This window comes from Schistocerca cancellata, chromosome 2 (genome assembly GCF_023864275.1).
Source record: "Schistocerca cancellata isolate TAMUIC-IGC-003103 chromosome 2, iqSchCanc2.1, whole genome shotgun sequence".
NCBI classification, from domain to species: Eukaryota; Metazoa; Arthropoda; class Insecta; order Orthoptera; family Acrididae; genus Schistocerca; species Schistocerca cancellata.
Window position 1 is genome coordinate 1,095,215,720 of NC_064627.1, and position 23,007 is coordinate 1,095,238,726.

The window sequence follows — 23,007 nt, forward strand, 5'->3', positions numbered from 1 at the left end:
TATGTCCGGGGCGGACGTCTCATGACACCCGTTCAGGTTGTTCGTTGATCCGTTCACTCAGTTTTTTTATTAACCCTCTGACCGAACACGCTGAACTACCGTGCCGGCACCAACTGAGCTACCCAAGCACGACTCACGGCCCGTCCTCGCAGCTTTACTTCTGCCAGTACCTCGTCTCCTACCTTCCAAACTTCACAGAAGCTCTCCTGCGAACCATTTGATATTAAGTGTGTTCTACCTCGGAAACCATTCGGAATAGGGCATAGGTCCATATGAACTTTTTTGTTGAGAATCACTAATACTATCGCCCCTCAAAGCGTGTACCTTTACTCCTGACTCAGCTTGTATAAATATACGTATTTTTTTCAAGTTCAGACATATAAAGCTGTGAGTGAGGCCAAAACGTGTTTTTTGGCCGAATAGTTTCTGTAAAATCGTCTTTGAAAAACTGCCTCGATTCTGTCACCGCCGAACGGCCGAAAGGTGGCAGTCAGTATCGGTCCCCCCTTCCGAACAACCGAATAAATTCTTCCAGCGCTTTAGACGCAAATTGGTCACTGCGCATAGGCCACAGTATCCTGCGTGGACGCTAAAAACAGACATCAGACATGTTTGTTTTCGCACTGTTGGCAACATACATTTTTATGGCATTCACAGAATGTGCAAGGTGTTTCAAAAAGAATGACCTGATTTCAAAACGCCATATTTATTGATACAAACATTCTACAAACTTTGGACGAATTGCAATATGTTTACAAACTCTTGAAGTTTTAGCTACGCTATTACACATCCCCTAGGGGTCCGCCAGAAGCATCATGAACAACATCTGGACGATAGCTAAATTCGTCATAAACTTTACACAATGTATCTGCTTTTACGGAAGTTATGGCGGCTGTTGTTCTCACTTCATCTATGTCACGAGGTAAAGAACAGATGGTGTAGGACTTTCCTTCAGATACCCCACAGGAAAAAAAATACATGGTATCACATCTGGCGATGTCGGAGGCCAAGAAAGCAAGGCAGTGTTCTAGGGTCCCTTGCGCCCTATCCAGCAATGAGGCAGTGTGTCACTGCGAAACTGACATTCGTTGCTGTGCCAGTGTGGTGGAGCTCCACGCTGTTGGAAAATGAAGTCATCACAGTAGTCCTGAAGCTATGGAAAAAGCCACTTGTGCCGCATTTGGAGAGAGCTCATTCCCAGACACTTTTTCACATGAAATGGCACAAAAAGCGATCACTTAAAAACAAGTTTTTGGGTACAGGCAGATCGATATCAAAACTCTGAGGAAAAGCTCTCTGGGTCGAAATCACTGCCTCATTCTTTCCAAACTGCAGTGGACGCCTTCTTACTTCTGACTGAATGCAAACTGAGAAGACGCACTGACTGACATCTGACTGCAACTTTCTGAAACTCTCATTCAAACAACACACATTTCCTTTCCGGCACATCATATGTTTCGTAATTATTATCGTCCCAAAACAGGTCGTTCTTTTTGAAACACTCTGAATTTAAATGGTTTAGTAGGAAGCGACACAAGCTTTTTAAGACTCTTCGCAGATGATGCGGTTGTCTTTATGAAAGAGCAACACTAGAAGACAGTATCAATATGCAGAATGACCTACATAAGATTAATAAATGGTGCAGGCCCTGCCAGTTGACTCTGAACATAAATAAATGTATCATTATTTCGCATACATATAATGACAAATTGCTGGAAACAGTATCTACCGTAAAATATCTAGGAGTAACTATCCAGAGCGACCTTAAGTGGAATGACCACATAAAAGTAATTGCAGGGAAAGCAAATGCCAGACTTAGATTCATAGGAAGAATCTTAAGGCAATGTTAGTCAAACACGAAGGAAGTGCCTTACAAAGTGCTTGTTTTTCAATATGGGATCCTTCCCGTGTGGGAGTGATAGAAGAGAGTGAGAAGGAGTGAGTGAGTGAGTGTGTGTGTGTGTGTGTGTGTGTGTGTGAGAGAGAGAGAGAGAGAGAGAGAGAGAGAGAGGGAGAGAGAGAGAGAAAAGACCCCAAGAAGAAGGCGCGTTTCGCCGTGGGATCGTTTAGTCCGCGCGAGAATGTTACAGAGATGCCCAAGAAACTCTAATAGCAGACGCTACAAGAGAGGCGTTGCGCATCACGCTCGCGAAATGATCACGACGAGAAAATTCGCGAAATAAGAGCCAATACAGAGGCTTACTGTTTATCATTCTTTCCATGCCTCATCCACTCGTGGAAGAGGGAGGGGGGGGGGGGGGGGAGCGGAACACTTAGTCGTACAAGAAGTATCCTTCCGCTACACACCGTCAAATGTCTTGCGGAGTACTGATGTAGATCTACATCTACATCTACATCTACATCCATACTCCGCAAGCCACCTGACGGTGTGTGGCGGAGGATACCTTGAGTACCTCTATCGGTCCTCCCTTCTATTCCAGTCTCGTATTATTCGTGGAAAGAAAGGTTGTCGGTATGCCTCTGTGTGGGATCTAATCTATCTGATTTTATCCTCATGGTCTCTTCGCGAGATATACGCAGGAGGGATCAATATACTGCTTGACTCCTCGGTGAAGGTATGTTCTCGAAACTTCAACAAAAGCCCGCACCGAGCTTCCACTGGAGTTTATTTATAATCTCTGTAACGCTTTCGTGATTACTAAATGATCCAGTAACGAACCGCGCTGCTCCCCGTTGGATGTTCTCTATCTCTTCTATCAACCCTATCTGGTATGGATCCCACACCGGTGAGCAGTATTCAAGCAGTGGGCGAACAAATGTACTGTAACCTACTTCCTCTGTTTTCGGACTGCATTTCCTTAGGATTCTTCTAATGAATCTCAGTCTATCATCTGCTTTACCGACGATTAATTTTATATGGTCATTCCATTTTAAATCACTACTAACGTCTACTCCCAGATAATTTATGGAATTAACTGCTTCCAGTAGTTGACCTGCTATATTGTAGCCAAATGATAAAGTATCTTTCTTTCTGTGTATTCGCAGCACATTACACTTGCCTACATTGAGATTCAGTTGCCATTCCCTGCACCATGCGTCAATTCGTTGCAGATCCTCCTGCATTTCAGTACAATTTTCCATTGTTACAACCTGTCGATATACCACAGCATCATCTGCAAAAAGCCTCAGTGAACTTCCGATGTTATCGACAAGGTCATTTATATATATTGTGAATAGCAACGGTCCTACGACACTCCACTGCGGCACACCTAGATGCACTAATTAAAAGTATTAGTTCTATACGATCTACCCCCACATTAGTTCACAGTGAACTGACTTTTAGTTCCTCTGTGAAATCTAGTTACAAATATCCCTCTCCCTACCACTTGACGGGATGTGAGGTCACAAACACTAAGAACTCACATTTACTTCATACTAGAATTAAGTTGCCTTAAGACTAGCAGTATTTTAATTCATATTAGCATTAGCTTAAAACAATTTTTCCGTTGCACATTAAAATCTCTTCAATGCATATTAACGTCATATCGATGATACATGAATTCAGTATTATTTCCAAAACCCTGTCTGTCATCTTTTCTAAATAAAATTAACGTAATTTTTGCGACTTTAAAACGACTCATAACTGACGTGTAAAATGTCTCATCTTAAAGGAATTTTCCTGCTAATTCCAAAACTTAGATTACGTCCCCCTCTAATATTTCTTAAGCTGTGTTGAACTTTATATTATAATTTATGTTTAGTAATAGTGATTCAGCTGATGCGTTCGTTCGACATCATCGGTTGAATTAACATTAGTTTTCAAAACAATCGTTTAATTCAATTTTAACATTGTACCGAGGTACGCAGAATGAGATTTCGATGAGAAAGTCGATTTTTCGAAATATGCATTTTCCAAATATTTAGAGTTTCTAGTTTAAAACTGTGCATAAAATACTGAGAAGACGTGCATATTAGTATTTTATACCGGTTTTTTAAATTGCTGGATCGATGTTCCGCACCGTGTCTATGAGACACGAAACATGTCTTATTAGCCTTTCTTGCCAGAGATAGAATTGAACACAATTTCTGTTGGCTACACTGCAAGACAATTGACAATCTATTTTGCGTCATTTGTGTTGTTTCCCTTGTGAGCAAATCGATGTGAGAGTTTTTAAGTCATATTTGGCGAAGTCATTGACTTTTCTTCCTTTCAGCATGCCAAGACCTACTCTAAACGTATTTAACAAGCGTGTATATTGGCGCAAGGAACTACAGGGTAATAAGAATTCGTCTGATTCATCGTCTACGTCAGTTTCTGAAGTTGCACTAGCCTCTAACGTCTACAGAAGTAGTGATACATTAAGTGATGCTGCTGCCACTACACCTTTCTGCTTCAAAAAGAAAAGTAGCTGGAATTGAAGAACAATACAAGAAACTAAATGCTGGAGCAAAATATGAGATAATTAGTGTATCTTTATTATCAGACGTCTTGGAGAGCAATGTGTGAAGCAGACAATGTAGAAAGTGTGATGTTTCACTGAAAACAAACATACAGGTAGGACCTGCTTGTGAATTTGTGCTGATGTGCAGTTATTGTAAACACAATGTTATTTTTTAAATTGCTCATACGTTACTGCAGATACAGTTGAACTATTTGATATACATATCGGACTGGTTATGGATTATGGTCTATGGGTAAGGACAGGGCTGCAGCTGCCGTGTTACGTGGTGCGATGAACCTTCCTGCTCTGTCCTCAAAATTTGACAAACATTCATTGTAATAGGCTCTGCTATTGAAAATGTACCATAGGAAAATATGAAATATGTTGTTGAGGAAGATGCTTTTGAAAATAAAAATAAAAATAAAGGGACCCGTCCATACCTTTTAATGGGACCTTGCAGGCTACACATTTAACAGCGGGCGAGGTAGTTGATGTGGCATTATTTCCCAAGCATTGCAGATACAAAGATAAAAGGAAACATAAACGTGAAGAAGGCATGAAGAAGGTTGTATAACAAATTATTATAGTTCAAGTATTGGTATGGAAGTTGCTGGAGTAAGAAATATTTATCAGCGCTCATTAAAATGATATAACATTAGGTAAATAAATTATCTTGAATACGGTGATTAAAAGGCATTCAAATAAACTGAGGAAATGAAGCCCTAAGCAACCATGTGAACATTTGAAAACTAGAATTTGTTTGGCCGCATTCGGAGAAGAATGGGATCTAGATTTCGACAACTCAAGGCTAGCATAAAAAGCAAGAGATTGAGGGATGGAAAAACTTTAGACAGTAAAAGACTTACACATGCACTATAGATCATATTCAGAAGTGCTATAGCCTAGCAGTTACACATAATACAGTAACTGCAGCATTAATGAGAAGAGCAGTCTGGGCGATTTTTTTTCACACAGCTTCAAACAATGAGAATCCAACACGGGATACATCCAAAAGGAAAAGACAGTTGGTGCAAGTACAATAGAGGTAAGGTAACTAAACAACAATACAATCACCCTCATCATTTGCCATCTGCCATAATAGACGAAATAAAACCAATATTATTCCAAGACTCCGCAGGTGTTAGTCTACAAAAGAAATTATTCAAGGCTGGACTCAGAATACAATTAAATGTGTGAACCATGTGACATGAAACACACTATCTAAAACTGTGTATGTGGGTATAAACACTCTTCAATTTGGCGTTTATGATGCTGTTTCATCATTGAATCAGGGGAATATAACAAAGTGCAAAGTTTTGCAGAAAATGGGGCTGTGTTTAGATTTATGAACTGCAGTAGCTATACTTTGTTTAGGCAAGGAATAGCTCACGTCTTCAGATAATGCAGTACAAATCTACTCAGAGATGGCTAGACAGCATACTCCTATGCTGAAGACTCCATGCAGACGAAGCCATTGCACAATTCTGATGATGCTACCTATGGAGCAGGTGTGAACTGAAGTAAAAATTTTCAAGGTCATTTCCTATAATTTTTGTGTGCATAGGGTACACTTTCTCAGCGTTTATTTATAGTAGAAAGATGAAATTTTCAGAAGTCGGTTCTTAAGGACTTTTAATATATCTGAATTAAAAGATTTGTGAAATTATTTTGAATTAAATGATTTGTATTTTAAAATACTTGTTAAAATATATAACTTTAACATTTATGACAAATAAAATATCTCAAAAAGTAGAATTTCCTTATCCAAGACGATTAATTCAGTAGAAAATCTGAATATATATTCGCATTCTGTCAAGAAAATCAAGAGTATAGTCACAATAACTCATGAGAATAGTTCTAAGCATAGGGCATTCTGTATAGCCCTACGTGACACAATTTTAAAATTATCCAAATGAGTAGGTCCCCCATGAAAGCTATTATCCTGTTATGGTCTTTAGTTATTACAGATACTCATTTCATGGGTGCTAAATATGGGGTGATGAGTTAAACAGGTTTCAACATTAGAAATAAGGACTTCTTACAGGAATCCTAAAATACAGCATGAAAACGGTTTTACTGTATCTGCAGAATTAGCAAGCAATCACGAATGTCATGCTGTTGTTGTGAATACGTCTTTTATATATATATATATATATATATATATATATATATATATATATATATATATATATATATATAAGAAAACAGTGGATTTCAGGTGACAATAACTTTAGGTAATGGTCAAAGTGATTGCTGCTAGGCGTCGCGATAGAGTTTTCTTCGATATTAGATTATAAAATCACAGGCTCGTCGACTTTTTAGTGGTGTAGACGAGCACCTTGGTAACCACGTACACGGCAACCGTTACAGTGAGAATGAATATTTCCATTTAGGATGCACCGTTATGGACACGACTCCTGTTTTATCATGCTAACCAAGCACTGAGTGCTTGTTCATTTTCATTCATGTGAAACACATCTCTTCTGCTGAACAAGTGCTCATTATTCTTAGGCGTTGCACTTTAATGCTCATGTTAACTAGAGGTTTTCTCCTTATTTTGGACCATACTAACTCGTTCCAAAATACGGACGGTGAAGAGTTTGAAGCAGAAGATATGAATTTCATAGTATCAAAGATGAACAAGTGCTCATAGCTCTTAAGGTATGCATTTTAGAGCCCGTGTTTACTTAACTTTTTTTCTTGTTTTGGTGTAAGGAGCCTGTCGCTAAGGCTTGTCGGTGTTTCTTTTTTGTATTGTGGATATAATTCAACCGAATTTGATACACAAACAGAAAACTTCACAAGTATCAGTTCTGTGGGGTTAGAATCTCCTAGCTCCCATAGAAGCTGAGTATAGGTGGAAACCTGTTTTTGTCAGCCTTTGCATGTAGGGTTCCTGTGAGACAGGCATGTTGTGTTGGAGCAGTAGCAGTCTCCTTTTTCGATCTGTTTTGCAGGTGCTACAAGTGTCTATGGGTATTGGTGTGGGAATGTTGAGATGGATAGACGAGGGGATGAACAGAAATAAGGGCCAGGAGGAGATGGATAGAGAGAGAGGGGAGCAGGAGGGGATGGAATGGAGGAGTGCATGGACAGAAAGAGGAAAAGGAGGAGATGGAGACAGACAGGGGAGTAGGAGATGAAGAGACAGAGTGAGTGGAGAGGAGGAGATGGACAGGCAGGAGTGGGAAGATGAGATGAGGTGGACACAGAGAGGGGACAGGAGTAGGCGAGTGCAAAATAGTTGTCAAACATGTATGTGGGTGAACCTACAGGGAAAAGGCTAGTAATTCTAAAAAAAATGATAATTCTGCAAAACAAAGCGTTGAAACACAGAATTGGTCTATTGGACACAAAATGAAGATGACACGAAGGCGCAGATCCACCAGTCCTATAAACAAGTGGCAGGCCACCTAGGAGGAGCGTAATGAGAGTGCTGTCCATCGCCAGCATCGATCTATTCTTCGAAAGCAGAAACCACTTTTAGGCCGGCCAGAGACTGCCTTCATGCACACACTATATCCAATTCTGTTCTTAGCGGGATGGTTTTTTTATAAGAGCTGACCAGGGAATATTCCCAAGCGTCAACAAAAAAATGGTTCAAATGGCTCTGAGCACTATGGGACTCAATTGCTGTGGTCATAAGTCCCCTAGAACTTAGAACTACTTAAACCTAACTAACCTAAGGACATCACACACATCCATGCCCGAGGCAGGATTCGAACCTGCGACCGTAGCGGTCGTGCGGTTCCAGACTGTAGCGCCTTTAACCGCTCGGCCACTCCGGCCGGCAACTGTCAACAAACGATCTTGATCAAACTTGGCGGGTGTAGAAGAAGGGGCAAACTAATGTAATAGGTATCTTTTTGTTTGCACCCAATTTCACTTTTAAGAGGTAAAATTTACGTCTAAACGTAATTTGGCGTATTAGGTTTGGAGGGACTATCTTCAAAGCGATGATATGTAAAACTGTTTCTCAAATAAAAGTTAATATGTAACTAACGTTCTTGAAAACTGTATAATCGAATTTTGTAATAATCTGAAATTTTGTAAAATATCCCACTACCATTAACTAATTTTGAGAAATGAAAACATTTGTTACAACATAAAGTAAAGAAGCTTTCAAGTTACTTACATCCATGTGTAATAAAACTGGTTTCTGAAATACCATCTTTGGAAAATAAGCTGTACACAATGTTCTGGCAGCGTGTTTACAACATACATTATTAAAATATCTCAACATTCATAGTCTAGTTATATATTTTACTTACATTTATTTAAGTAGATGACAGAATAACAGCAATGTATAAATTAATGCGTAACGTCTTCTTAAACTATGCACGATAATGAACGAAATTTCTTCGCAAAATTTGCATGACAGAAAACACAATAGGAGTACAAAATTCACTAGGATTTCAAATTATTTGGCATCTAAAATCCTAATTTGTATCAGGCATATTTCAGTGCACTTCTAAGCCTTGGCGAAGAGAGTTGATTACGTACAAGTACAAGCTTTACAATATTGTTTCTCAAGTGGAGATTGACATCACAATCATAAAACAGAAATACACACATCGAAATAAGTTTTCCATCACCAGTGTTCCGAGAGTTCCGGAACCTGTACAAAAAATGGGAATAGAGATCTACATAAACATCATTTCCGCCCTTTTTATTGCTCATGAAAACTACACATTGCATGTTGTGCCACCATACAGCGACACCTTCAGAGATGGTGGTCCAGACTGCTGTACACACCGGTGCCTCTAATACCCAGTAGCACGTCCTCTTGCATTGATGCATACCTGTATTCGTCGTGGCATACCATCCACAAGTTCATCAAGGCGCTCTTGGTCCAGATCGTCCCACTCCTCAACGCCGATTCGGCGTAGATCCCTCAGAGTGATTGGTGGGTTACGTCGTCCATTAATAGCCTTTTTCAGTCTATCCCAAGCATGTTCGATAGGGTTCACGTCTGGAGAACATGGTGGACACTTTAGCCGAGCGATGTCGTTATCCTGAAGGAAGTCATTCAAAAGACTTGCACGATCTGGGAGCGAATTGTCGTCCACGAAGACGAATGCCTCGCCAATATGCTGCCGATGTGGTTGCATTATCGGTCGGAGGATGGCATTCGTACAGCCGTTACGGCGCCTTTCATGACCACCAGAGGCGTACGTCGGCCCCACATAATGCCACCCCAAAACATCAGGAAACCTCCACCTTGCTGCGCTCGCTGGACAGTTTGTCTGGTTGAAGGCATATGCGATACTCATCGGTGAAGAGAACATGATACCAGTCCTGAGCGGTCCAATCGGCATGTTGTTGGGCCCATCTGTACCACACTGTATGGTGTCGTGGTTGCAAAGATGGACCTCGCCGTGGACGTCGGGAGTAAAGTTGCGTATCATGCAGCCTATTGCGCACAATTTTAGTCGTAACATGACGTCCTGTGACAGCACGAAAAGCATTATTCAACAATGTGGCGTTGCTGTCGGGGTTTCTCCGAGCCATAATACCTAGTTAGCGGTCATCGACTACAGTAGTAGCCCTTGGGTGGTCTGAGCGAGGCATATCATCGACAGTTCCTGTCTCTCTGTGTCTCCTCCATGTCCGAACAACATCGCTTTGGTTCACTCCGAGACGCCTGGACATTTCCCTTGCTGAAACTCCTTCCTGGCACAAAGTAACAATGCGGACGCGATCGAACCGTGATATTGACAGTCTAGGCGTGGCTAAACTGCATACAACATGAGCCGTTTACCTCCTTCCTTGTGGAATGACTGGAACCGATCGGCTGTCGGACCCCCTCCCTATAATAGGCGCTGCTCATGCATGGTTGTTTACATCTTTGGGCTAATTTAGTGACATTTCTGAACAGTCAAAGAGACTGTGTCTGTGATGCAATACCCACAGTCAACGTCTATCTTCAGGGGTTCTGGGAACCGGGGTGGTGTAAAGCTTTTTTTGATGTATGTAGATGTGAAAGTCTTCTCACAAACTTCTTCCAACATCGAAAGCCGTACACATCTCACTGATGTATCCGTATCATCGAGCCCTTTGGGACCACCAGATGAACAAGTTTCTTGTCCTCAGGTAATATGCTTTATATGATTCTTTCACAATGACAGCCTGAAGAATCTAACAGTAATACAGATTTTTATCCCTCACTGGGAAAGAAGCCATCAGACGTTTGTTTACTAGATTTGGATGCAGTCACAAGGACATTTGAAGGTTCAAGAAGAGATTCTCGAACTCTAGGTTCAAGCGGACCCTCAGTTTCTTTTAAAACTATGAAAAGAGGGGTGGTCGGTGTGAAAGAACCTTTTTGAGTGTCATAGCCCAAGACAAGCAATTACTGATGATCCAAAAGAGCTCGATGGCACAGATACAGCCTTGGAACATATAATGCTTTAGATGTTGGAAGAACTCTGAGAGGATTTTCGGATCTATTTCTATTGAATGATTATGTCAGTCTCCACTTGAGGAAGAATACAGTCAAGCTGCAATCACTAGTAGATAATCAATTCGATTGACCAAAGCTTAATAATGTAGTGAAATATGCCTGATACAATTCAGGATTTTTGGGGAGTGTCATCTATGACAATTTGAAATCCTGTTGAATTTTGCTTTAAATTTGTTTCCTGTCTTGTATATTACGTGAAGAAACTTCTTTCTTTTTACGTGCATTATGTAAGAAAACGTTATGTTTAAAGCATTTATTTACAGATTGTCATTACTGTAATGATTTTGTATCGCAATTCATTACTTAGTTTCAATGAACGAAATAAACCTATGTCAAACAGTAAACCAAAAAAATGAATGTGAAATGCAAAATAACAGTTTACAACATAAAACAAAAGTAAATCAAATAACTAGACTAATAAGAAATGTTTAGATATTTTAATTAGATATCTTGAAAATACTCTGACATCACATAGTGTATGGCTTATTTTTCAAAAATGGTGTAACAGAAACCAGCTTTATTACACATGAATGTATGTAGTTTGACAGCTTTTTTAACTTATGTTGTAACAAAAGCTTTCATTTTTCAAAATTAATTAATTATGACATAAGAAACTGAAACAGTAGACGACAAGGGATTAGATGAAATACAACCTGACGAAATAAGACCCTCAGTAACAACATTTACGAACAGAAATGCGACAGGAAGAAATCGTATTAATGCTGAATTGCTAAAATATGGAGGAATGATGCTACATCCACGACTGTTACGTCTCTCAAACGAATGTTGGAAGAGCAGAAATATTCCCATAGGTTGGAAGATTGCTAGAGTGATATCATGTTTTTATAAACGGAGACAGAAGCCTATGTGGCAATTACTGAGGTATAAGTTTACTAGACTCAGAATACAAGATGTATGCTAAGATTTTAAATACAAAACTTATAAACATAACGGAAACAGGACTGTATGAGGAACAAACGGGTTTTAAGAAATTTATTTTACAATAAATAATACAAAATCGCAGAAAATATAATGAAGAAACATACATTTGTTTCATCGATTTTTAAAAATCTTTTGACAGCTTCAATAGACAAACTCTGGAAGATAATGTCGAGTCATGGATATCCAAAACGTCTAATAAATGCGATAAAAAGTTCGTATCAGAACACTATTATCACTCTAGGTCTCAAGGGAAAAATGACTGATGAAATACTAACTAACAAAGGAGTATGTCAAGCCTGCTGTATCTCACCAACTTTATTTAACATTTAAATACATAAATTAATAAATGTATGGAAAACAGAATTTCAAAAAGGCATATAGTTAAGGCAGGACGACTGTTTTCAATAACTTACCGCATGTTGACAGTGGGGTGATCCTAGCAGATAAAGAAGAGGACTTTCAGAAATGAACTTACTTACTTAAATAAATAAGTGCAAAATTTGACATGGAGATATCAATAGAAAAAAAACTAATACCATGTCTTTCATGGGAAAAGAACACATTACAACAAAAATAGGGGTAAATCAAATGATTTTAGAGCAAGTAAACCACTTCGGTTACCTATGATGTGATGTGACATATGGCTGCAATAAACATCTAAAAATTAAGCTTAGTAAATCTAGCTGGATACGTGGAACATTTAACAGAAATCTTAAAAACAAATCTAGGAAAGATATTCAAATTAAAATATGCAAAACAGTTGCTGTCCCCACACCACTTTAGGGGAGCGAGACCCGGCTGATTAGTGAAAAGTAAGAAAGCCGTATTCAGGCACTAGAAATTAAAATCCATAGACAACTAGGTTGCTCAATAGAAGACAGATTAAGGAACCAAGATATTAGAGAAGAACTAAAATTTTGTAGTCTAAATGATAAAATTGTAAAGTGTAGGAGAAAATCGGACGAACTCCTAGAAAAAATGGAGAGTGACAGGCCGGAAAATACAAGTGCCAAGGAAGAAGAGACAGAGAAAGACGTCGATAACGTTGGGTACCGTAGCACACAATTTCGCCTAATACCTGAAAAGAAGAAGGAGAACAAGTAGATTGGCGATGGTTGGGTGTTTCGCAAAATTTCACATTATTAAAAAAAATCGATTATACAGTTTTCAAGAACGTTAATTACATATCACCTTTTATATGAGAAACATTTTTTATATATCATCATTTCGAAGATTTCCCTTCGAACCTAATATGCCAATTACCTTTCGGGGTGTGTTTTATCAAATAATTTCAAATTGCTCTGAGCACTATGGGACTTAACATCTGAGGTCATCAGTCCCCTAGAACTTAGAACTGCTTAAACCTAACTAACCTAAGGACATCACACACATCCATGCCCGAGGCAGGATTCGAGCCTGCGACCGTAGCGGTCCCGCGGTTCCAGACTGAAGCGCCTAGAACCGCTCGGCCACAACGGCTAGCTTGTGTTTTATCCATTAAATGTGGAACTGGTCACGAAAAAATGTATTGGATTATTATGCAACCTATGCACACCTGCCAAGTTCCATCAAGATCGTTTAATGACACTGGGAATGTTCCCTCGTGAGCGCCATTTCTTTCTTACAAGGGAAACTCCCCATAGCATCCCCCTCAGATTTAGTGGTAAAATGGTCCGGTGAGTAGCCCGTCAAAAACTGAACGCAGATCAAGCATGAAGATAGGAAAAAGGTGTACTCAACTGTGAAAAAAGAAGCACAATAGAAACAGTGGACGACCCAAGCTCAGGGCGTACAACATCGAGCGAGGGTGAACAGTTACAGTGTCGTGGTAGTGTGGTCACGGTTTTGGCCTGTAAAGCGGGGGATCCGTGTTCAAATCTCCCTCCTGCTGTTTTTTTCCTCTCAAACATTTATGAGCTGTCCCTCCGGTAATTAATGGGTCTGTTCTTCTTCTGTACTCTTGGCAATTGTCATACTATACACTGATTATGGAATATGAGGCATGTGGTAAGAATATACAGGGTGATTCAAAAAGAATACCACAAGTTTAAAAATGTGTATTTAATGAAATAAACATAATATAACCTTCTGTTGAACATCATTACAAAGAGTATTTAAAAAGGTTTTTTTTCACTCAAAAACAAGTTCAGAGATGTTCAATATGGCCCCCTCCAGACACTCGAGCAATATCAACCTGATACTCCAAAACGTTCCACACTCTCTGTAGCATATCGGGTGTAACAGTTTGGATAGCTGCTGTTATTTCTCGTTTCAAATCATCAATGGTGGCTGGGAGAGGTGGCCGAAACACCATATCGTTAATATACCCCCGTAAGAAAAAATCGCAGGGGGTAAGATCAGGGCTTCTTGGATGAGAGTGATGAAGTGCTCTGTCACGGGCTGCCTGGCGGCCGATCCGTCGCCTCGGGTAGTTGACGTTCAGGTAGTTACGGACAGATAAGTGCCAATGTAGTGGCGCTCCATCCTGCTGAAATATGAATTGTTGTGCTTCTTGTTCGAGCTGAGGGAACAGCCAATTCTCTAACATCTCCAGATACTGTAGTCCAGTTACAGTAGCACCTTCGAAGAAAAAGGGACCAAAAACTTTATTGGCTGTAATGGCACAGAAAACGTTCACCTTAGGCGAGTCACGTTCATACTGAGTTGTTTCCCGCAGATTCTCAGTGCCCCATATACAGACATTGTGACGGTTGACTTTCCCGTTAGAGTGGAAAGTTGCTTCATCACTAAACACAATCTTTGAAACGAAAGATTCATCTATTTCCATTTGAGCAAGGATAAAATCACAGAAATCGATTCTTTTAATCTTATGAGCTGCAGACAGTGCTTGAACCAATTTCAGACGATAAGGTTTCATAACTAACCTTTTTCGTAGGACTCTCCATACAGTTGATTGTGGAATTTGCAGCTCTCTGCTAGCTCTGCGAGTCGATTTTCCTGGGCTGCGAACAAATGCTTGCTGGATGCGTGCTACATTTTCATCACTCGTTCTCGGCCGTCCAGAACTTTTCCCTTTGCACAAACACCCATTCTCTGTGAACTGTTTATACCAACGTTTAATACACCACCTATCAGGAGGTTTAACACCATACTTCGAAATGCACGCTGAACAACTGTCGTCGATTCACTTCTGCCGTACTCAATAACACAAAAAGCTTTCTGTTGAGCGGTCGCCATCTTAGCATCAACTGACGCTGACGCCTAGTCAACAGCGCCTCAAGCGAACAAATGTACAACTAAATGAAACTTTATAGCTCCCTTAATTCGCCGACAGATAGTGCTTAGCTCTGCCTTTTGTCGTTGCAGAGTTTTAAATTCCTAAAGTTGTGGTATTCTTTTTGAATCACCCTGTATTACCGTCACAAGTAAAAGTTATGAATAGTGAGAGCAGGTGAGATGCCGCATAGATCTCTCACAGAAATGAAAACAACAATTAAATGGGTGTGAACTATGTTACAAAAAAGGAGTTCAAGAAAAGAATTATTCCAATTAAACTGTAACTCAGGAGTCATAACATGCGTCGAACAAATAGGAAGTACAGGGTGAAAATTATTGAACTATTTGAAAAAAATAGTTATAAACTACGGCGTGCACGTACTTTATTCAACATATAACCCACTACAGATATTCGGATTTAGGTTATGACATCTTCTATATGCCTGCCGTCATTGGCGATGATTGGCCGCAGACGAATAGCTAAAGTCTGCATGACTCATTGAAGTGTCGGAACATCGATGCTGTCGATGACCTCCTGAATGACTGTTTTCAGCCCAGCAATGGTTTTGAGGTTATAGCTGTACACCTTGTCTTTAATATAGCCCCACAAAAAGGAGTCGCATGTGTTCAGATCCGGAGAATATGGCGCCAATCGAGGCCCATGCCAGTGGCCTCTGGGAACCCCATAGAAAAAATGCGTTCCAGAAAGTGCTCCTCCAGGAGATCAAACACTCTCCTGCTTCGATGGGGTCGAGCTCCGACTTGCATGAACCACATCTTGTCGAAATAAGGGTCAATTTGGATAAAGGGAATGAAATCATCTTCCAAAACCTTCACGCACCGTTCGGTAGTCAACGTGCCATCAAGGAATATCGCACCGAATATTCCGTGAATGGACATTGCACACCACACAGTCACCCGTTGAGGGAGGAGAGACTTCTCGAATGCGAAATGCGGATGCTCAGTGGCCCAAATTCTCCAGTTTTGATTATTGGCCGGCCGCGGTGGTCTAGCGGTTCTGGCGCTGCAGTCCGGAACCGCGGGACTGCTACGGTCGCAGGTTCGAATCCTGCCTCGGGCATGGGTGTGTGTGATGTCCTTAGGTTAGTTAGGTTTAAGTAGTTCTAAGTTCTAGGGGACTTATGACCTAAGATGTTGAATCCCATAGTGCTCAGAGCCATTTGAACCATTTTTGATTATTGACGAGACCTTCAAATGAAAGTGGGCTTCGTCGCTAAACCAAAACCATGCATGCGCTTACTAATTCCCATCACGCCCCGCGGCCAATCGTGCAGTTTAACGCAAACCGTTCAGTACTTAACGACTCTTTTATTTCATATAGTTCAATGATTTTCACCACGTATGTATGTCAGGAGGTCCCTTCGTTACACCCCGCAGTTGCAAGCGACCGTTACACCACGACACAGACACAAATTTCAATACAGAGATGAAACACGTCAGTGACCGGATGGACAATTTAAAATTTTGTGAAAAAATAGTCGGGCACTTGGGAGGTTCGAGCATGGATCTCCCTCCTTCGCAGTCCAACACCATGACCTCACAACCACTACGCCTTAGCTATTCACGATCGCTAGATGTACATCTACATCTACATGGTTACTCTGCAATGCACACTTAAGTGCCTGGCAGAGGGTTCATCGAACCATTTTCATACTATTTCTCTACCTTTCCACTCTCGAATGGCGCGTGGAAAAAGGAACACCTACATCTTTCCGTTCGAGCTCTGATTTCTCTTATTTTATTATGATGATCATTTCTCCGTAAGTAGGTGGGTATCAACAAAATATTTTCGCATTCGCAAGAGGAAGTCGGCGATTGAAATTTCGTAAATAGATCTCGCCGCAAAGGAAACCGCCTTTGTTTCAGTGACTGCCACCCTAACTGGCGTATCATATCAGTGACACTCTCACACCTACTGCGCGATAACACGAAACGTGCTGCCCTTCTATGCACTTTTTCGATGTCCTCTGTCAATCCTACCTGGTAAGAATCCCATACCGCGCAGCAATATTCCAGCAGAGAACGGACAAGTTTAATGTAGGCTGTCTCTTTAGTGGGTTTCTCGCATCTTCTAAGTGTTCTGCCAACAAAGCGCAGTCTTTGTTTCGCCTTCCCCACAATATCACCTATGTATTCTTTCCAATTTAAGTTGCCCGTAATTGCAATTCCTAGGTATTCAGTCGGATTGACAGCCCTTAGATTTGTGCGATTTATCGTATACCCAAAATTTATCGGATTTCTTTTAGTACCCATGTGGATGACCACGCACTTTTCTTTGTTTAGTGCCAACTGCCACTTTTCGCATCATACAGAAGACCATTTTGTAATTGAAATTGATCATCTGATGATTTTACTAGGCGGTAAATTACAGCGTTATCTGCAAACAATCTAATGGGGTTGCTCAGATTATCACCTAGATCATTTATGTGAATCAGGAACGGCAGAGGGCCTACGTTACTACCTTGCGGAACGCCAGATATCACTTCTGTTCTACTCGATTATTTACCGTCTATCACTACGAACTGTGACCTCTCTGAGAGGAAATCACGAATCCAGTCACTCAACTGAGACGATACTCCATATGCACCAAATTTGATTAATAGCCGCTTGTGAGGAACGGTATCAAAAGCCTTCTGGAAATATGGAATCGATCTGAGATCCCTTGTCGACAGCACTCATTACTTCATGGGAATAAAGAGCTAGTTGTGTTGCACAAGAACGGTATTTCTGAATCCGTGTTGGTTATGTATCAATAAGTCATTTTCTTCAAGGTGATTCATAATGTCCGAGTACAGTGTATGGTCCAAAATCCTACTGCAAATTGTGGTCAGTGATATGGGTCTGTAATTCAATGGGTTACTCCTATTTCCTTTCCTGAATATTGGTCTGACCTGTGCTACTTTCCAGTATTTAGGAACAGACCTTTCGTCAAGTGACCGGTTGTATATGATTGCTAAGAAAGGCGCTATTGTGTCTGCATACTCTGAAAGGAACCTGATTGGTATACCATCTGGACCAGAAGACTTGCCTTTCTTAAGTGATCTGAGTTGTGTCGCAACACCTAAGATATCTACTTTTATGTCACTCATGTTAACAGCTGTTCTGGTTTCGAATTCTGGAATATTTACTTCGTCTTCTTTCGTGCAGGAATTACGGAAAACTGTATTTAGTAACTCCGCTTTAGTGGCCCCATCATCGGTAACATTTCCATCGGTGTGGCGCAGTGACGGTATCGTGTAAGTAGGCTGTTTAGGTTTTTGTGCTGGTAACGTCACGTAGCGCTCTGAATGAAAAATCAATGGCTGTGCTGTGTGCAATCTGTGGCTGGTTGGCATTGTTGGAATATTCACCATTGTAGTGTTGGGCAGTTGGATGTGAACAGCGCGTAGCGTTGGGCAGTTGGAGGTGAGCCGCCAGCAGTGGTGAATGTGGGGAGAGAAATGTCAGAATTTTGAGAGCGGACGATCTGGACGTGTGTCCATCAGGAAGAGTAAATCTGTAATACTGGATATCATGAACTTATATATATATATATATATATATATATATATATATATATATATATATATATATATGACTTTGGAACATTATTAAGGTAAATACATTGTTTGTTCTCTATCAAAATCTTTCATTTACTAACTATGCCTATCAGTAGTTAGTGCCTTCGGTATTTAGAACCTTTTATTTAGCTGGCAGTAGTGGCGCTCGCTGTATTGTAGTAGTATGAGTAACGAAGATTTTTGTGAGGTAAGTGATTCGTGAAAGGTATAGGTTAATGTTAGTCAGGGCCATTCTTTTGTAGGGATTTTTGAAAGTCAGATTGCGTTGCGCTAAAAATATTGTGTGTCAGTTTAGTGTTGATCAGAATAGGTAAAGAGCGAAATGTCTGAGTACGTTCAGTTCTGCTCAGCTGTTTGAAAATCAAATAATGTAAGAGGTTTATCAGCACAGTAATTCATTAATTTTTCTAAGGGGACGTTTCAATTGACTCTGTTTTGCCACTGGTGTACTTTACATACGACCAGAATGTCTTCCGGTTTTATACCGTATTCTGAGACAACGTTTCATTGTGGAAACTATTAAAAGCATCTCGCATTGATCTCCGTACTAAATTTCGAGCTTCCGCGAAACTTAGCCAGTCTTGGGGATTTTGCGTTCTTCTGAATTTGGCATGCTTTTTTCGTTGCTTCTGCAACAGTGTTCTGACGTATTTTGTGTGCCATGGTGGAAGAGTCCCGTCTCTTATTAACTTATGCGGTATGGAGATGTTGTACATCTAGCGCTTGGGCCGTTTGCTGTTTCTACTTTGCTTTTTTTTCACAGTTCAGTACACCTTCTTCCTGTTTTAATGCTAACCTGTGTTCAGTTTCTGACGGGCTATCCAGTGGGTCGCTAAATCTGAGAGGGGTGTAATGGGAGTTTTCCTTGTTAGGAGCCGGCTGGGGTGGCCGTGCGGTTCTAGGCTCTACAATCTGGAACAGCGTGACCGCTACGGTCGCAGGTTCGAATCCTGCCTCGGGGATAGATGTGTGTGATGTCGTTAGGTTAGTTAGGTTTAAGTAGTTCTAAGTTCTATGGGACTGATGACCTTAGAAGTTTCTTTAATGTCGTTTGTTGTTAGCAATATTAGCTTATTCCCAAGAGTTAGCAGCTTTCACTCAGTTAATACTAGGCAGAAATCAAATCTGCATGTGGAATGCACTTCCTTCACTCTTGTGCAGAAAGGAGTGCACTATTCTGCTGCATCCATTTTCAATAAGCTACCACAAGAACTCAAAAATCTTAGCAGTAGCCCAAACGCTTTTAAGTCTTAACTGAAGAGTTTCCTCATGGCTCACTCCTTCTATTCTGTCGAGGAGCTCCTGGAAGAGCTGAAAAATTAAGCAAATCCCAGTGTTACACTGTTGATTTTCTTTATTTAAACTTACGAATTGTCGCCTGAATAGGTTTCTTGTATTGCATTTTATCTGTTTCTACTATCGTGTTATAATTTCATGTATTGACTCGTTCCATGACCATGGAGACTTCTCCTTAATTTGGTCTCACGGAACAATAAAAAAATAAAACAAATAAATAAATAAGCCCCATAGTGCTCAGAGCCATTTGAACCATTTGAACCTTGTTAGGAGAGGATATTTGCACACTCTATGTGAACTGCTAGAAGCGCGTTAGTAATTCAGATTCACTCCACTGGTATTACTTGGAACCCTGTATCAGGAGCTGCCACAGAACCTCGTGGCTAAACTCTCGATAGGTTCGCAGCTTGTGACCTTGCGACAGACACCGGTTCTTCGGTAAGTGAGACATGTTGGGTGCAGCTAGTATCTCCAAGTTCATCCCTCATGCTGCTCAGTGAAGAGTTCGGTCAGCGCGCAGAGAGAGGGCCGCCGTGTATAAGCGGCGCGGCGCGGCGCCTTGGCGTACTCACGGCTCCAGCGCACGTCCAGGAAGCTGACGTTGAAGGCGGTGACGGGCGTGCCCTCGTCGTCCGTCCACACGTAGGGCCGCATGCGGACGGCGCCCAAGCGGCGCGCCCAGCTCTCGCCCCGCAGGTCCAGGGCAGCGCACTCTGCGAAGCAAGAAAGCGTTCTCAGTTTCTGTTAGTCTCTTTCATTCAGGAAATATACACTCCTGGAAATGGAAAAAAGAACACATTGACACCGGTGTGTCAGTCCCATCATACTTGCTCCGGACACTGCGAGAGGGCTGTACAAGCAATGATCACACGCACGGCACAGCGGACACACCAGGAACCGCGGTGTTGGCCGTCGAATGGCGCTAGCTGCGCAGCATTTGTGCACCGCCGCCGTCAGTGTCAGCCAGTTTGCCGTGGCATACGGAGCTCCATCGCAGTCTTTAACACTGGTAGCATGCCGCGACAGCGTGGACGTGAACCGTATGTGCAGTTGACGGACTTTGAGCGAGGGCGTATAGTGGGCATGCGGGAGGCCGGGTGGACGTACCGCCGAATTGCTCAACACGTGGGGCGTGAGGTCTCCACAGTACATCGATGTTGTCGCCAGTGGTCGGCGGAAGGTGCACGTGCCCGTCGACCTGGGACCGGACCGCAGCGACGCACGGATGCACGCCAAGACCGTAGGATCCTACGCAGTGACGTAAGGGACCGCACCGCCACTTCCCAGCAAATTAGGGACACTGTTGCTCCTGGGGTATCGGCGAGGACCATTCGCAACCGTCTCCATGAAGCTGGGCTACGGTCCCGCACACCGTTAGGCCGTCTTCCGCTCACGCCCCAACATCGTGCAGCCCGCCTCCAGTGGTGTCGCGACAGGCGTGAATGGAGGGACGAATGGAGACGTGTCGTCTTCAGCGATGAGAGTCGCTTCTGCCTTGGTGCCAGTGATGGTCGTATGCGTGTTTGGCGCCGTGCAGGTGAGCGCCACAATCAGGACTGCATACGACTGAGGCACACAGGGCCAACACCCGGCATCATGGTGTGGGGAGCGATCTCCTACACTGGCCGTACACCACTGGTGATCGTCGAGGGGACACTGAATAGTGCACGGTACATCCAAACCGTCATCGAACCCATCGTTCTACCATTCCTAGACCGGCAAGGGAACTTGCTGCTCCAACAGGACAATGCACGTCCGCATGTATCCCGTGCCACCCAACGTGCTCTAGAAGGTGTAACTCAACTACCCTGGCCAGTAAGATCTCCGGATCTGTCCCCCATTGAGCATGTTCGGGACTGGATGAAGCGTCGTCTCACGCGGTCTGCACGTCCAGCACGAACGCTGGTCCAACTGAGGCGCCAGGTGGAAATGGCATGGCAAGCCGTTCCACAGGACTACATCCAGCATCTCTACGATCGTCTCCATGGGAGAATAGCAGCCTGCATTGCTGCGAAAGGTGGATATACACTGTACTAGTGCCGACATTGTGCATGCTCTGTCGCCTGTGTCTATGTGCCTGTGGTTCTGTCAGTGCGATCATGTGATGTATCTGACCCCAGGAATGTGTCAATAAAGTTTCCCCTTCCTGGGACAATGAATTCACGGTGTTCTTATTTCAATTTCCAGGAGTGTAGTTCTACATCTACATCCATACTCCGCAAGCCACCTGACGGTGTGTGGCGGGCGGTACCTTGAGTACCTCCATTGGTTCTCCCTTCTATTCCAGTCTCGTATTGTTCGTGCAAAGAAAGATTGTCGGTTGCCTCTGTGTGGGCTCTAATCTCTCTGATTTTATCCTCATGGTCTCTTCGCGAGATGTACGTAAGAGGGAGCAATATACTGCTTGACTCCTCGGTGAAGGTATGTTCTCGAAACTTCAACAAAAGCCCGTACCGAGCTATTGAGCGTCTCTCCTGCAAAGTCTTCCACTGGAGTTTATTTATCATCTCCGTAACGCTTTCGCGATTACTAAATTATCCTGTAACGAGGCGCGCTACTCTCCGTTTGATCTTCTCTATCTCTTCTATCAACCCTATCTGGTACGGATGCCACACCGGTGAGCAGTATTCAAGCAGTGGGCGAACATGTGTACTGTAACCTACTTCCTTTGTTTTCGGACTGCATTTCCTTAGGATTCTTCCAATGAATCTTAGTCTGGCATCTGCTTTGCCGACGATCAACTTTATATGATCATTCCATTTTAAATCACTCCTAATGCCTACTCCCGGATAATTTATGGAATTAACTGCTTCCAGTTGCTGACCTGCTATATTGTAGCTAAATGATAAGGGATCTTTCTTTCTATGTATTCGCAGCACATTACATTTGTCTACATTGAGATTCAATTCCCATTCCCTGCACCATGCGTCAATTCGTTGCGATCCTCCTGCATTTCAGTACAATTTTCCATTGTTATAACCTCTCGATATACTACAGCATCATCCGCAAAAACCCTCAGTGAACTTCCGATGTTATCCACAAGGTCATTTGTATACATTCTGAATAGCAACGGTCCTACGACACT

At 42.0% G+C, this 23,007-nt stretch overlaps 1 protein-coding gene across 1 annotated transcript in view; it reads right to left on the minus strand.

Annotated features, from left to right (window-relative positions):
* Positions 1 to 20,399: 20,399 nt before the first annotated feature.
* LOC126161244 (uncharacterized) overlaps positions 20,400 to 23,007 on the minus strand; it is a 207,417-nt gene continuing 204,809 nt past the window's right edge. The window contains exon 4 of the mRNA XM_049916984.1: positions 20,400 to 20,635. Within this exon, the coding sequence (XP_049772941.1) occupies positions 20,400 to 20,635 (236 nt within the window). The remainder of the gene's footprint in view (positions 20,636 to 23,007) is intronic.